Genomic DNA, 17,232 nt, shown 5'->3' on the forward strand with positions numbered 1-17,232 from the left:
ATAATAATAGAACAGCAGACACTATAAATAATGAGACAAGATGACCCATATAATGGGAACTAATTTGGTACTGTAGCAAAAATGACCTGACACTCAGACTTTTTTGTTATTCAACTCATCATAAGAAACACAACTTTCACCACCAGGTGGCAGTTGTTACCATTAAAAGGCAATGGCGCTGGCGTTGAGTGAGCTGCACCATTGAGGCTTCATTATTGTTGCCAATTAAGTTTCCAAATCACAGTTGAAAGGCGGTAAACTTTCATAGATGTCAGATACGTGTAATAATCTACTGATTGGTGAACATAACAAAACTCATGAACATATTTGTATTAAATTATTTCATGTTGCTCACTGAAACACTGTCGGTCTTGTTTGAGACACAGAACCTCTGAGAACAGGGGCAATGCTTTGTCTACACGTTGATGGACAATGTATTTATGCGAACACGTATTAAAGTAAGAGCAATACATTGCGAATGTGTAGGTCACAACTTGTCCTCGAGAGTATTTTCGAGTTGTTGGATTGTCTGTTTGATGAGTTTTGAGTGTTTGCTGAACAGTTTGTTCCTCTGTCAAAACAAGTACTGGCAAGTCAAGGAGATATGGTTAAAATTATGGTAACTGGTGAATTTGCCGAAACGTCGTATTATCCATCTCACTAGAATCCATGTATGGATCTTGGATATAAAGGCAACAACGCATATCGCAAACAATATTGTTAACCCATTTTCTGAAGTGATCTCACACCAAAGAACTGTATTATATTGTAATATGGCCACCTTCTCATGTAAATAAAAAAAATAAAAATTTATTTAGTTATCCATTATTTAATACTTTTCATTCACTAAGGAATTCTACAACACCCATAGTACACATATTAGTTTTTATTATCATCCATTCTTTAAAACTCATATTTTTTTCTCCATAAATAACGACCTTACAGTTCATTTCACTTGCAGCCACAAATATCAAAGGTACAGTATTTACAAGTCTTTACATACAATATATACATAAGAGGCATGTATACAAGGCTTCTGTGTGTTCCCATGTCGGGATTAAAGCTCACACAGTTTGGCTACAGCCTCAAGAGTCATGAGGAAAATACACCAACAGATCCAGGGGAAAGAAAATAAAACAGGGTGCGACTTACAGGATGTACAATTATTACAGGCAGGGCATGGCACAGTCATTGCATCTAGAGAATTTGGGGTAACCTTTAAGGAAATTGGGGAAGACAGAAATCAAAGAAACAAATATGGACATATTCACACTTGCAACCCAGTTGTCAGAAACAACGCGTCGAGGATGTAACATGTATGTATAACATATGACACTATGTACACATTATCATATCGGGAGATATGAAGAATGTAAACCCACACTTTCACGACAGGGATTGAGATGATCACAACACATCCTAGTGCCTTCAACAAACAACAACAGCAACAGGAGGGAGTGGAAACAACACAAACGCACTGCAATGTTTTCCAATCTTCCTCCCTGACAAACATGTGCTTCCCTTTTTTTTTTAATGCAAAGAAGCAAACACAGTGTGTCTATGACATGCATTTTTAAAAAGGTGTGCAAATGTTCTAAAAAAAAAGTATTATTTTTTGACGCCCATACAATTTTTCTCAAACCTTAAATAGACTTTTAATACCGCAAGACACTCTCTTCCAGGAACACATGGATTTTTTTTTTTGTTTGTTTTTGTTTAAGAAAAAAAAAAAAAAGCGAGAAAGAAAGTAAAATCCAACAACATTAATACTTAAATAATGAAACTGGTAGATTAGTTCTGCATAACAGAAAACAAAAGCCTTTGAAGGAAAAAAAATGATTTCCTGTCTTCAGTAGCTTCTCCTATAAATAATATAAAGGATGAAAATGCAAATGCTGGATAAATAATACAATTATTTACGCCAACTAAATGCTGTAGTGGTTTTTCGGCACTCTGACGGGGAGTCAGAGGGAGCCCTTTGGAGCGCAGCTGGTACAGTCTGGCCATGGAGTTCCAACATCTAACGTGGCTTCACCAAAGACATCCGATGTCCAATGGGAGAGGCAATGGAAAGGCACTGAAACAAACTGGCCACCAGGGTCCAAGTAAACGATGACGAGTAACTGTTAATGCACAAAAAAAAAAACCTCAAGACAAAAAACACGTTTTTTTGGGCACCTGCGACGTAGAAACAGCCGACCGTCGCAAGGTCGCCCCCTTTGGGCACGTTTTGTCCGAAAACATAAACACCTTAGAGTTGTCAAGTGCCAAAGAATGCGTCGGTGGGTGCACGCGTGGAGACGGCTCACCTCCGCTGAGCAGCACCGACGGTTGCATCTCCGCTGCCACCGAGCTCCCGTGACGTTTCACAGCTGTGTGCGGTTTGTCGGATGAAACTACCCTCGACATTGTAAAAGAGGGTTTGTGCACAGTACTCCAAAGTAAGTACCTCATACAAAAGAAGTAAGGCTTTTCAGATGTGATGGAACTAAAAAGAGTGATGTTTTAAACTGGATTAACGTTTTGTTAAGATTTTTTTTTTCTGTTTTTTTTTTGTTTGTTTGTGTTTTTTTGTCGTGGAGCAGCAAGCAGCAGCTGTACTGGACAAGGCAGTGTCTGTGTGATCTTGACGGTCCAAGTCCGTTGGTCCGGCCTAGTGCAAAAATCCCATTTCGTCGGCCCGCCGTTGGGTCCATGGGCTCTCCAAGTTGTGCCTAGATCATGTTGGCCAGTTCTGTGGAGTCCGTCTCTGAATCTGCCTCGTCCCTGAGAGGAAACAGAAAAGACGCAAGTTGGTTTCAGCAGGAGTTTTGATTTCCTCATCCGCGTAAAAATAACCTTGTGATGCAGCTGGACAATAATACAAAGCGTTTTTAGTGGGTCTTGGAATTTCCGAACAAATCAGCTTCCCCTCAGCTGTGACCTGAGCAGGAAACGACTGCATTTGGCTGTTCAAATCCACAGAGCAAGACCAGAGCTGGGCCGATTTGTCATAATAAAATGACAAAACAGAAAAAAGCCACTTGGTGCTTCATTTTGCTTGAGTACCAAGTGCTTTTGGCAAGAGCTTAATTAAACAGCGCGGCCCACCGCGGATCGCCAAAGTGCCGTCGCGTGTCCAGTATCAGCTCTCGCGCCAATAGGAAGCCTCGAGCTGTGGCAACATGTTTGAACTGGCAGAGAGTCTCTATAGAAAGCCGGCCTAATGGCCTGCACAGAGCCAACTTTCCTCAAGCCCGCCACCGCACGGCTGAGGGAGGCGAATCCTACTGATTCAGAAAATGTTTCATGGGCCGAGCAGCTGAAGCCTCACCTCTGTTCCTGCAGCAGTTTGCGGTTGCCCTGCCTCCTCTCCTCGTCGATGGGGTAGGAGTAGAGTATGGACAGGCCGATGATGATGAGAGCGACGGGGGCGGCCGAGACCAGCACCTTCAAGGTCAAGTCCACCTCCTCCGGCTGGGAGCAACCTCTTGTGACGTAGCCGGCGAAACTGTCCGAGGAGAAGCCGAGACAGAGAGAAAAAAGAAATTAGACTTGAGAACACAAGTTAATGCGTTTAAGTTGGGTCAGTCACGCGCCGTGGGGACCCCCCTGGACTCACCGTGAGTCCCTCATGTGATGCTACACTACAGCCTCACTGTACAAAATCTGCTCAAAAGCAATAAAAAGGAATTCCTGGGCCTTTCAAGTGGGATTTCTGTACCGGGAGATTTGGCTTAGCCTAATTTACACTACTTTTTATACTTGGTCAGAGTCACATGGCTCAGGCCAACAGTTGGGCATGGTTCCCACACACAGAAGTAGAAATGTGTCGATTAGGAAAAAGGTCCACTTACTCTAAACTGAGCGTGGAAATGCCAAGAGAGACTCCAGAGGCAAACTTGGTGAAGAAGACGTAGAAGGAATAGAAGAGGGCTTCGTGGCCGTTGGACTCGGGGTTTTGCACTTGGAAGTCGTCGACGACGTCAGGCAGCATTGACCTAAAAACGGAGTCGGAAATCATATGGATTGTCAGAAATGTATTTAGAGAAAATGAACACATTTTGAGGGAGTGGGGGAGTCTCACCAGGGCAATAAGAAGGCCGACGCCACTCCGACTCCGGCAGCGAAGGAGACGATGTAGGTAACGATGAGGTTGCTCTTGACGAAAACCACCAGGATCATGAAGGGAACCACGGACTGCGGAGAAGAGCAACACTTAGACACTTTCAAACGCACTAAATCTCCTAATGGCACTGGAGTGGTTCCGCTTAAAGGGACAAAGTAGCTTCCTCTCTCGCTAAAAAAAGTGCTTCATCATGCAAGATTTAAAAGGGTTGGCTCACCAGGGATCCGACGTAAACCGCAGTCTTTTTCCCAAACTTGGTCAAGAACCACTGCCAGAAGGGGATGGCCAGAGTTGCAGAGAGCTGAGGAAAGACAAACATTCACAGTCATTGGTTGAGATTTCCCGATTGGCCGCGAGATAAAAGGATAGCGGTGAACCAGTCCCGCTCACGACTCATTTTCACAGGCGCGCTTTAATTTCAAGCATTTTCTGCGTGAACAAAAAGAGCTGAAAATCACAGATTACAATCAGTTGGATGAGTTGTGTTTATCACACCAGAGGCATGCTAATACCTCAGGGGCTGCCAAGTTTGGACACAAAAACAAAACTAGTGGAATTAGCGATGCACTTCACGAGAGGCCCTTTATTTGCTGAAGGTCAACACGACCGCAGCGGGACAACAAGTGGGCTTCCTCGGCCTTCCATTACATAACGGCAAAGAGGCACAACGTTCGGTGCATTCTGGAAATGCCTGGGCTTCCGTTTGGGATTTCGTTCGCGCTTGTGCGCCGATGTGGAAAGCAGTCGCACCCCTCTCGTCTCACACCACGGACAACAGCAAGTTTTTGTTTTGTTTGGGGTTTTTTTTGTCCCCCCTTCACTTTTACTCAAAACAAACTGGAGCTTAATGTGACGCAATCCTCGGCAGGAGTCGCTCACGACTGCCGAGCAGAGGGAGAATGGGTTTGACCCCTCGGCATGTTTGCCTGAGGTAAAGATAACGCGCAGCTGAGGCGCAACTAAACTTTTCTCATGGTCCAAATAAAAAGGCCTAAACTGCGTTTGTTGCCATGACATCATCCATGATAAAATTTGAAAAGAGAGAGAAAGGGAATTTCTTTCCTGGTCCAATTATGCAAAAAAAAAATATATATATATTTTTTTTTTTGCAAATGAATAATTATTTGCATGCTTTTTTATTTTTCTCCATGAGACATTTCCAACACAATGGCGCAGATGTTGCATGAAAGTCCTGGAGAGGGAAACGCAGGGACTCGAGCCAGTTTCCACCGTATGAGCTCCCATCGACCTTTTTCCCCTCTCAGGGAACCACATGAAAGAAGCCTTTCAATGAATTTTTCTTTTTATTGCAGCAGTAGTCATATAGAAACTGAGTGTTCCCTGACAAATCGGACCGAGTTGCAAAAACATGGGACACTTTTCCCAAAACACTGTCCAGCTCTGGAGGGAACATTGATCAACACAACATCGCAAAACCTTTCAGTCCACTTTTACCGCGTCGGTCCGGGAGGATTCCTTCACGCAACGCTCCCTAATTTAACGTGTTGACAGCTGAGCTTCGGTGACACGTCCAGGTGAATCGCACGAGGTGAGGATTAGCGCTTCTGGAGCCGCTACTGTCGGAAAAACTCAGTGGCTAAAAAGCCATTTTGTTAGATAAACGTACCTTCACGGTGGAAGAAAAAAAAAGATCAACGCTTTCGGCCTGTAATCCCTTCCATAAAGTGAAGGATCAAAGTGCGTAATCTCTCCAAACCCGGTAACCTCCGCATTCTCAGGCCGAGCGGTCGGGGGGGCCGAGCGACCACGCAGGAGGCTCACACACCGGCGGATTGATTGGGTTTACGGCGCCCGTCAGGAATCCGAGGTGATTCTTTAGTTTTCCGTCCAAGAGATAAAGGGTGTAATAAACAAGCCGGCCTCTCAGCTCTGTGGGAAGAGGATGGCATTCGGGCAGAGCCGACAGCCGTCGTGACGAACGGTGCCCCGGCGTGAAGGCGGCCTTGTGAGGGGAGACGATCCTCGCCATCGTCCTGGGACGACGCCTTTTGTCTCGGGGTTTTATCTGCTAGCACTAATTTACGATAGCAGCGCCGTCGCTATGGCGATGCTGCGGCTGAGGCTAGCTACAATTAGAATGCATCACCTGTGTGTGTTTGTGTGTGTGCGCGCGTTCAGCTCACCATGATGGCCAGCAGAATGTTCTGGAAGTCGTTCCTGAAGCCCAGCGTGTAGGTGCAGAACAGGGCAAAGTTTCCCTCCAGGAGCTGGAAGGGGATCAAACAGATGCTCAGTCCAATTTTTTTTTTTTTAATTAACGCACGAACAAACATGTGGGTAAACATACGCGCACATGTAAACAAGGCTAAACAGCTCCGGGCCAAATCTTAGAGCCACTGGAAACGAACAAACTAGCGACTTGAGCACAAACAAGAAAAAGGGGACGGTTCCGGAAAACGCACCATGAAAGCCAGCGAGGTAAAGAGGAAAACCATGACCAGCTTGGCATAGGGCCCGTGTCCCATCACCAGCCTGATGCCCTGGAAGAAAGACATGGGCTCGGACCTGGGGTGGCAGTCTGGATGGAGGGGAAACAGAACAGAAAAGAGGGAAGAAAAAACATGAATCCAAGTTTAAACTTTGTTAACTTCCATGACAGTGGGCCTGACGTGGGCGGGGCATCCTTCACGCGACCTCACACCACAGTCGCACCAGCACATGGAGCCACTGCAGTGCATTTCTATTGGCCCCCTGGGAGCTGGGAAATGTCACCAACGATCCTCTTAGGACAATCATTTGCAAACAAAGCTGAAGCCAGACTTTGCCTAAAATCCTGAGTTAAAAGATTAGCTTGGCGAGGGACGGGTTCTTCCGCAGGTAAACTTAAAAAAGTAAATTTCCTCTCGCCTGAGGCCGCAGCTTTGCGCTCAATTGTTGACATTTTCACAACACCAAATATCACATTTAAATATGAACTTTTCGTTGAGAAAATTAGCCGATTTAGGATTTTCATTCTTTACCTTTTTTCTCCCTCACGCCGAAGAAGAGAACCACGGCGCAGAGGATGTAGATTAGGGAGATGACGCCCGAGGCGATCATGTAAGCCGTTCTCTGTGGAGAAGGAAGAAGAGGGGAACCCGGATCAGGATGAGCAAACGCAACTTTGTTTGTCCAATTCTACTCAAGTGCTCATTCTGGTCGCTCCGCTAAGCTGAGCTGCGCCGCCGGCTCACCGTGTGCTCGAGGGAGATGACCGGCGCCGAGTCGTTGAGGGCAGCCGTGGCGTTGCTCAGCTCCGCCGCCAGCTCAGCGGGGCCCGGCAGGCAGGGGGCGTTGGCCATCCCCACGATCTGGCCCTGGATGGCCGTGCCGAGGACGGTGCCCAGCAGCTCCACCGTCATCCCTGGGAGGAGGAAGAGGAGGAGGAGGAGGAGGAGAGACAGCAGGGGGGTCACTGTAGGCGGCGACGATCGAGATACTTTAGAGACACCGGACGCCTGAATCAGCTGACAAATACTCACTGTAAGCCGTGGCCGAGTCCCGTTCTTTCTGCTCCGAGCTGATGAACATGGTGAGGGCAGAGTACGGCACATGGAAGCACTGATATGGGGAAGGAAAGAAAAGCAAAAAATGACGCTAGTTCGGCTAGTTAGCTTAGTGCAGAAAACAAGAAAGGTGTGAAAATCTGTCTCCATGCTCATGCTGTTTGGAGGTGGGCAAAATCAAGGCCTGTACTACAAATAAACCCTCATTTATTAAGATGACACATGAGTGTACTGTACATAATAATGCACACACGTACATAATGTACGACGTGAGGAGTATTTTTGGAGAGCCCAAGCCGACTATAAAAGGTGTGATCGGGTTGATGACAAGTTGCTACCTCATATATTTAGTTCCTGTGCTCAAGTGACCTCCTCTTAGCTGCAGTTATATTTCAATTAGCAGAAAGTCTTGACATTCATAAGAAGTTAGAGTCAGAATCAGAATATCCTTAAAGGTCCCATTGCATTTACAATTTTCTTTATTATTTTTCCCTTCAGTCATGAACAGAGCAGTCTTGCAAAGCTCATTAAAGTCTTTCCATCTCCAGAATTTGGCAATTAGTTGTCAGCCCTCCGTTTACGACCTCGGGAAAAAAAAAGCCTGGTAATAGCTTCTCGCTAAAGCCGAGGCCTTGGACAGCAGCTCTCAGGGGGCTCAATGAACAGACTAAAAATTAGGAACAGTATCAGTCCCCCTGTGACATCACAAAGGGCCCACTGCTTCTGAAAAGTGGAGCCAAACAAAAACCCGAAATGATCTTTTTTGCATTTCTCATGAGTTCAGTGTAAGACTACACACTAAAGTCTTTCACCAAGTGCACCTTTCATCACACGTGACCTTTAATAGGCATCAGAAACAGACTGCGGGCACTCCAACACTTCATCAGTCTCATCAGATCGGTTCAAAAACAAAACATTTCAGTTAATGCCATAAAAGGTTGCTTTTCCCAAAAGTGGATTCGTGGAAAGATTTCAGTAGAGTGAGTGCGTGTGTGCGTGCGTCTGTGCTTCAGCACTCACCGTCTGCAGCGTCTGGAAGCCGCAGTAGAAGAAGAGGTACCAGATGATTTTGCCGTCCTCGAAGGGCGGGACGTACCATATGAGGAAATACGTCAGAACAGCCAGAGGGGTGGAGAAGACGATCCTGCAGAGGAGCAGAGAGAGAGACACACCAGCAACATCAGCGGATGAAAACACTAAATATCTTTTTGTATATCACTATTACTGATAGCTCCCACACCTGCTGCATCCACACTCGGCTACTTTTCAAGGCCACAGCAGTTTGAGGGGGGAGATCAGCGCTGGAAACTTTCCCAACATCCCAGTGAATTCATTTGTAAACAAATGTCATCGTGCACTCCTCCTGACCCAAATGCCTCACCACCACCTGATTCTGCACCCATGAGCTCATTTTTCTAAACAGTGATCTTGCATCACTAGTAGGAATCTGTGAGTCACTTCCTGTTACATGGCCCAGACCCACGTCCTGACTGGCTGCCATCGTCCTTCCTCACACGTCACGCTTCCGCAATGACAGGTCAATTCAAAACAAAGGAGTCCTGGTAGGATTCCATTAGACGCTTCCTGTCAGTCACCGTCACTGTACGCCTCTCGTGCTTATCAAAACGCGGGCCGCGCCTCGACAGCAAGTCAGGTGAATCACGCTGCCGAGTCACAAGGAGTGCCAGGAAGGCGTCTTCCTCACAGCCAATGGCACGACTTGCACGTCACGAACATCAGATCGCTCTCCCCCTTCACTCCATGTGACTCCGTGTTAGCTGCTCGCTTGTGTGAAAGCAGCGGGAGCGGGGAGTTAGAGGGGGGCTGGCGTCATATGACGGTCCGCCTAAGCTTTAAATGAATGCATTCTTGAATTCCAAACCAGAGCTAATGATTGATGAGCTTCACTGTCACGTTTGCGATGGCGCTCGTGAAATGCGCCGAAAGCCAAAAAATAAATAAATAAATCCATATAAATAAAAAGATTTCATATCAAAATATCGTGATGCGATGTGGACTTCCTTTTTCTTAACTTAGTCAGGGGGTAAATTGACTCGAGGGGTGACACATCGTAACTTCATCCCAGCCGAGTGGTAAATCCAGAATCTCTGCATGCCCAACACTGGGTGCAAACAGCATTTATTTATTTTATTTTTTAAAGCACGCAGCGTGGACCCGGCGCATAAACTTGGCGGCTGTCACTTGTGACTTTTCCGCCCCTGCGAGGCTGCGACACTGGATCCCTTTTCTGCCTCTTCGAGTCAAACCTGAACTCGAGTAACCCCCTCCCTTGGATTCCTCAGTCAGCCTCTAACAGGAGCCCTTCACAGCGCTGCATTGGGCGCGTCATTGGCTCACCCGTGTGGTGTGTTGTGGGCTGGACCAATCAGGAGCCAGCATGCTGCTCGCTCCCTTTCCCCTCCCCCCTCCCCCTCCCCTGAGCTCCAGGGACTGGGAGCAGCACTTTTTCTTTTGCCTGCTGCTTCCACCTCTCTCTCTCTCTCTCTCTCTCTCTCTCTCCAACAACTGAGCGCAACATGCCATTCATTCTTCCATCCTGTCGTCCGACCGCCCTCCCCACCCTCCCCAGCCGACCACACCCCGCCCCTGACAATACAGGGTCAGGATGCTGTGTGGTGCTGTGGTCAGCGTGACCCACATCTTGGAAGCAAACTTCAGCATCCTCATCAAAGCTGCCAACCAGACCAATGACACGCTATCCTCAGACCTGACTAGACATTAAGTTGGATTGACGCAGGCTTAATTGCACATTTCTGTCTTCTTCTCTTTTTTTTCAATCTTAGACTGTATTGAAATGGTCATATTTTGGGATGCAGAATTAATTTTGAGCCACTAAAAGTGCATTTCACCATTTTTGTCTCAGCTAGCGCTAGCCACCGACTGAACGAAGTGGCTGCCTTTTCTAAAATATATTTAATTTCCCTTCTGTGGCCAAAAAGTGCCTAGACAACACAAGCAGCTGGCAGTGTTTTAATAACAAAGAAGTTTGGACAAATCATTCCTGGCAATATCTTTTTAGTGTAGTTTATTTGTCATTTGAAATCTCTCCTGCGTACCAGCATTTTGGATTTGTTGCTGGAAATGCACGTGAGAGAAAGGCAAGCGGGCGACTTGGAGGAGGGGTAATCGTACTGTGGGGGGAAGGGTCGATTTAAAAAAAAACGACTGGGGGTCAGTAACCTCTGGTGAAAAAAAAAGAAGAATTCCTCTGCCTGGCTGGCACACGCATCACAAGAGGCCAATGTTTTATCATTGGCCTCTTAAATAATATTTGCAAATATGCAAGTTGGACAATAATATGTGTCTAATACAATTCTTTATTAGAGCTCTTAGAAGCTAAAGAAACAGTGTTCAAGTTCAAAAGTGTGCAGAACAAGTGACACTTCACAGCGTCAGCAAACGCCACAATGGCGGTGCAGCACAAGCAGTGCAATAGCACTGGTAAGCTCAGCCTCCAGCTTGTCCCACTGCATTAGAATGCATTTTAATGGGACATGAAAAAAAAAACTTTGGAAACGAGGATTAACATAGCAGTATCGCAGGCTGGCTAGAAGGAGCCACACCAACAAACTGCACAGTCATAAGCTTGTTAAAAAGCAGCTACTTTAGTGCTTTATTTATTGTTTCCATAAACAGCAGAAAGTGACAGTGACTTTGCTCTAAGCTCTTACAAAACCCAGCCTGGGGAGTTTTTACACCAGCTTATCTTATGACCTAAATGCAGCGGTGGCGTGTGTGTGAGAGAATCAGATTGCATCATCACGCCCAACAGTAACCCCTCTTGGTAGGAGGCAAACGCGGGGCCTCCCCCCCAAAAAATAACAGCGGCACATGTTAGAGTGAATGGTTGGAAAACTTCCAGCGTGCGGTCTGACTCGCCAAGGGCAGCCCCCTTCCTCCACCCCCTCCCACCGCCACAACACGTCACCGTCATGTGACGAGGGGCCCCAGTGACGCTATCGGACCTTCATCAACAAGTTAATGAGACAAGCAAGGCGGTCTGGAAAAAACATCCCATCCCAGCAGTTTCCTGCTGCGCTCAAGGACAAAAAAATATAAATAAATAAATGGAACAGCGAAGTGGAGTCAAGGCGAACATACCAGGGCAGCATGCGTCCAACACGCGTCCATGGGGTCCTGGAGACCAGGAAACCCACCGTGGGGTCCGTCACCGCGTCCCAAGCCCGGCCCACAAACAGAATGATGGAGGCGTAGAAGGGGTCCAGCTGGAAATCAAAGGTGGGGAAAATAAAAAAGGTTACGTACGCTGGAGTCACTGAAGTGCCGCCAGCGAGCTGGAGGCAAAAACAGAGACGCAAAGAGTTTTGGCCGTAACCTTAAACACAACATCACAATGAGCGCTAATCGGATAATCGCTGTTACGAGTCAAAAGGCGACGGGAATCCAATGCGGAATTTTTAAACTGGGCAACTTGGCAGCTCCGCTCGTCTCCTGATTACCTAAGGAGACGGAACGCGCCTGGGAGCCCAGGCAGGAATAAAAGCGGCGCTCCTGCCTGTAACCGGCGCCACGCTGCGAGCAGCCACTGGACCGCTAATCAGCGGCGGCGCGGGCCGGACAAAGGGCTGGGCTCCCCGGGAGGCGTTTGACTTGCGCGCTACTGTGGGGACACAGCATCAAATTAATGTCAGAGCTCATTAAAGCGAGCCCCCTCCTTACTGTGCTACCACTCCCCCGCCACCCGCCCAAAAGCTGTGCTTGCCCATGCGGAAGGCTTTTAAACGCAGCCGAGTCCCACTGTGGAGTCAGCGATGGAAACAGTGGAGAAAGTTTTTTCCCCATCTCTTCTTTTTTCCTATAATAATCAGCCTCTTTGTTGATGTGCTTTGACATTTACAGTGCTGAGGGGGAGGAGAGGTGGAGGTCGGCGTTAACGGCCGTGCCAGCACGCATGTCGTGGCGGAACACAGAGTGCAGGACGAACAAACAGGGGTGGTGTTCTGTTTCAAGCACTTCCTTAAAAGCAAGCTGGGACTCTTATGAAGCAGCGGCAGATGACAATCTCAGGCTCCTTGCTCACCTGGGCGACGTCCAGAAGGTAGATCTGCAGGAAGAAACCCAGGGCACATCCCGTAATCTGGTAGGGCGCTCCGCCGATGGCGTAGCATATCTTGCTGCAGACCGACAGCCTGTTTTTGTCCTCGCGCTGGGGAGAGATAAGCAAGACGCGGACAGAAACATTTCGTTATTGCATTTCATCAAAGGCTTCTCGTGATGCAAAATCCACTTCACAAATCGTTCAGCCCCTCGGTGAACCCCGCCCCCGAGAAACCAGAACAAAAAAGTGCTCCGTTTACTTCTTAAGCTTGCAACACTTTCCGCTAAAGTGTGTGTTAAAACTCTGGGAAAAAAACACCGGCTTGTGATGTCAAGAAGGGAACCGAAACCTCTCCCAGCCTCGTGAAAGCGGCCTCTGGTCCGCCCTCTAATCCCACCTTGCTTTTGTCCACTTCTAAACACGCGGAAGGTCCACCAAAGCGTCGATGTCGGCAGGAAGCTACGACCGAGAGCTGTGCGGGAGGCTGCAAACAGAGGGCTAATCATATAACACAGGTGTTGCAGGGAACATCCGGAATGAGCTCCGTGCTGTCCGACGAGGTTCTCCTGCTTGCGGCGTCGTCCATTAGGAAATCAAATGAGGGTTTAAAAAAAAAAAAAACCCGGACTGTTTGAACTGCCGTGCAGGCGAAACATTCAAGCAGGGGCACGCTGGCCTTTTCAGCTTTAGACTAAGCCGAGCCCTCACAGCCAGAGGGCGGGTCCACTTCGTAGAGACGATGACAGCAGCTCACAGCCGCCGTCAAGGTGACTGCAGCGCGGCAGCCGAGTCCGCCCAGCGCTTATAAATAGTTAACTTGTTACGTGGACCCGAAAATCTCACCCTCAACCTGTCGCTCGGTGCGACTCCACTTCATTTTTTTTCTTCCTAAAGCCATGACGCATTCCCCAACGCCTCAGGTGGAACGGCTCTTAAACTATTAATTACTGCAGCTTTTGTTTGGCACCAAGGCTCCTTGTCACATAACAAATTTTGGGAACACCTCAGGAAAAACACCAAGTCACTCGGGTTGTCTCAGAAAAATGGAAAAGGCATTTTTCTTTTTCTTTTCCACTTTTTCCCTCAGCAGACGTGATCACTTCATCAGGCCTGACAGACCAACACTCCTGTGCAGGAGTATGACAGCACCAGGGTGTCACACACACACACACACACACACACACACACACACACACACACACACACACACACACACACACACACACACACACACACACACACACACACAGAACAGTGGTGACAGCGCCTTGGCAGCCAGATTAGGCAAATCCAAACAGATGCCCAGCAGTCTAACCAGTGCAGCAACAACTTGTGTCGGGACAGAGTTCGATGCATGCACCACCTTCCCGCCTGCCCAATCAAAACAAGGCTCTCAGAGGTAACGTGGCCCACTTCTCGTTAAAGTGTTTGAAAGTTTGAAACACAGCACGGGAGAACGTGCACATGTGTCAATGACAGAGCCTCCCAGAAGGTTAGGGTTCGTCAGGGTTGGGGCCCATGACTGAACCTGAGACCTTTTCTCACGTTAGGACGTCTAAGCCGGGCTTTGTTGAAGTGGCGTTTAAAAGAAAACGGCTCTGCTGTAATGAGAAACCGCAAAACGATTTGTTCAGACGTTGGTGGCCGAAAAACACAATGGGCGTTAGCGTTCAGTCGAGACAAACCCGGCGCCCGAGGTTTTAAACTCAACCTGCCTGCATCACGCGACACAGTGACCACAGATTAGTTTCTAAGGGGGATGTAGAGAGTTTTTCCCCCTGCAATTCTGCACACCTGTTTTATGCTGATCACAAGAACCCTGTGATGAAACCCTCGGTGAGAGTGCGATGGCATGCGCCACTGTCACCCGCTCCTCATAGAGTGATCCGCTTTAACTTCCGTGCCTTTATTAGATCGGTGGGCCCACAGGCAGGAACGTGGCGGTTATGGGCTGTTCTAAGAGTGTGTTCCCTGGCATTAAAGCGAGCAATCCACCATTATCTGAGGGGCCGTCACCTCTGTTATCACCACTGGTGATAGGCTACCGGGCCCCTCAAAGATCAGAAGCAGAAAAGGGTGGATTAGGGGTAGATTGGGATACATGGTTTAAGACACAGGACGGGGAAATGTTCTGGGGTTAGTGAACCGCAGGGTGACTATCATCACACAAACGGCATTTCGGAAATGATGCCCCGCTTCCTCTGAGTCTGACACGTCGCCTTTGCCGGCTGCTTCCTTTTGCGTTCAGACACCGTCGGAAATGTGACGACCAGTTCCAACGTGCGCCCGAAATACCAAACGCATTGTTTTGTTCTGCTTTTTTTTTTTTTTTTTTTTTTTTTGATGATGATGACTTAAAAAAGGAATTCTGAGAAGAGTTTCAAACGACACTGCAATGATGCGGCAACTAATGTTTGGTTGCACAACGAACTACTATTTAGTCAAGTTTGGAGATGATGCCGTCCCCCCCAACTTCCTATTTTGCGCCCACACAAAAAAAAACCACAACAAATAACGACGACTAACGATTTTTGTTGTTATTTCGGTAAAAGATTTTTAATTAAATACCCTGAACAGCAGCAGCTATTTAACATGAAACCAGTGATCCGTCCGCTCCATCAGTCCGCTACGGATGGAGGAGCTTTGGAGGAGCCCCTGAATGCAGCACAGCAGCCTACACGTTAAATAAATGTGAGGAAATATCATTTGAATTTCTATGTTACGTACCCTATAATGGGCTACGATTCGAGAATTGCGTTCCCAGTTTTTTAAATAGGAACTGTGTTTTCCCCCCAACCACGTCAAAGGTCAATTTCATTCTGATTTAAATTCAGAATTTTAGATAGTTAAAATGAAGGCATCATTGTGTAAACGCACATTTTAGGGTATATCACTCATCCGTCGTGCTAACCCGTAACTAGCATTACAATATTGGAATGAAATAAACCGACATGTACGTTTAGCTAAGATTCTGGGCCGTTTAACTAAAATCCAACGTTAATGTGAACTATCCGAGCAAAATTAGACGAAAGTATAACGTAGACGGATTTCATTCAAGTATTTCTAAAACTATCAAATATTTATTTCATCGACAAATGTATTTATTATTTTACGGCCGGTCGCCAGATGATCGGTGAATTCGGGGCGGCGGTGCGATGGATTTATTGGCTCAGACGGGGTATGCTGGGTGGATCTTGGTAAGTTGCACCGCTGTAGTCGAATAAAATATTTCACTGCGGTAAAACTGCGGCACCTTTTTGCAAAAGTTTTCCGGCGAAGAACATACAATGAGCTTTGCGCGCCGAGCTTGAGCAGACGTGACTCACTCCCCGGCGATGTCAGCCTACCGGTGCTGGTGTGGCTCCTTGCGTTCATTCAAACGATCAAGGATACCAGCCGCTGTCTCCTATCGGTCTCCCGGGGATCTTAGACCCAAATCTGCGCCGAGGTTTAAGACTAATAGGTGACAAATGTATATTTTCTAAAAGTCAATCGAGAACTCACCTTCCTGGCCAGTTTGATGCCATCCGGGCTAACGGGTTTATTCAATAAACTGGCGTTGGAATACTGCTCTCCTCCTTCTCCTTTGGCCATCGCACAGTGTTGTCTCGGTGAACTGGCCCAACAACAACAAAAATATATAGTATCGCACTGTAGAACAATCAAGTGCTTTCCAATCGAACCACTGCGTCCTTCAAAGCCTGTATGAAAACTGAAATGTCGCGGCGCCTGAAAGGGGACTTGGATGTAGTAATTTTTTACAGCTCCCCGCCCATCCAACGTGCCATTCACCCCACCTTGGCCCCGCCCCTAAGGAGGCGCGGCCCTACCGCAGACCCGTGGCTCAGGGTCTGCGACCGCCACGCAACAGCTGCAGCCAGGCAGCCTGCAGACACAGAAGTGGATAGGGAAGTTCCCGATACGAATTTATGGCATTTCAGTGTAAAATATTCACCGGTATAAAGTGGCTTATTCAAGCTGCCTTTACACGCGACCCCACCGCCCTAAAAATAGGGACAAACGCGTCCTGTTTCACTGGAGAGAATGTCTCCGCCTTGCACGTCTATAAACAGATCCATGGCACACTGCTCCAATATCCACGTTATGTCACTGTAAAGTGCAAAGGCAGGGGGCACTGGGGTTATGATGTCCTTGTCAATTTAAAATACTCTCATCTCATCCTCCAACAAGCTTGAACTTGGACTGTAGTTGGACCCCAAGATAGGTGAATCAGAAAAGATGCATAGCAGAGGTGTGTGTGTGTGTGTGTGTGTGTGTGTGTGTGTGTGTGTGTGTGTGTTTTCAGACACAGGCAAAATTATTTGCTAGTTAATTATAAAATTGAATGCTAGAATATGTATTCACTGTCTGTATATGCCCTGCTGTTTGTATGTCTTGATAATTCCATCTGGCCCACAAATGGTTCAGTCCATCATGTCAACCTCGACCAAATTCCACAACTAATCAGCTTTGTAATTTTTTAATTTTTTGTTATGACACCAGACAGCGACTGCTGCAAGTTTTCTTCGGCCAGAACT

General features: G+C 47.3%; 1 protein-coding gene across 1 annotated transcript; it reads right to left on the bottom strand.

The window, feature by feature from the left end:
- Positions 1-871: 871 nt before the first annotated feature.
- On the bottom strand, positions 872-16,425 carry mfsd2ab (MFSD2 lysolipid transporter A, lysophospholipid b). Its single transcript, XM_076051798.1, has 14 exons — positions 16,199-16,425; positions 12,677-12,802; positions 11,737-11,861; positions 8,635-8,758; positions 7,591-7,669; positions 7,303-7,472; positions 7,090-7,180; positions 6,532-6,647; positions 6,253-6,336; positions 4,326-4,409; positions 4,067-4,179; positions 3,837-3,980; positions 3,314-3,490; positions 872-2,766 (listed from the first exon to the last, which is right to left on the bottom strand). Exons 1-14 carry the CDS (start codon positions 16,286-16,288, stop codon positions 2,715-2,717), a joined length of 1,575 nt encoding a protein of 524 aa, XP_075907913.1. The 5' UTR covers positions 16,289-16,425; the 3' UTR covers positions 872-2,714.
- Between the last annotated feature and the right edge of the window lie 807 nt (positions 16,426-17,232).

Source organism: Nelusetta ayraudi, unplaced genomic scaffold (assembly GCF_046127955.1).
Source record: "Nelusetta ayraudi isolate G7.1 ecotype Tasmania unplaced genomic scaffold, CSIRO-AGI_Nayr_v1 ptg000135l, whole genome shotgun sequence".
NCBI classification, from domain to species: domain Eukaryota; kingdom Metazoa; phylum Chordata; class Actinopteri; order Tetraodontiformes; family Monacanthidae; genus Nelusetta; species Nelusetta ayraudi.

Coding starts and splice junctions, on each gene's coding strand:
- mfsd2ab (XM_076051798.1), bottom strand. CDS start 16,288: ATGGCCAAAGGAGAAGGAGGAGAGCAGTATTCCAACGCCAGTTTATTG. Junction 7,473..7,590: donor GGACTCGGCCACGGCTTACA/GTGAGTATTTGT, acceptor TCCTCCTCCCAG/GGATGACGGTGGAGCTGCTG. Junction 7,181..7,302: donor TCATCTCCCTCGAGCACACG/GTGAGCCGGCGG, acceptor CCTTCTCCACAG/AGAACGGCTTACATGATCGC.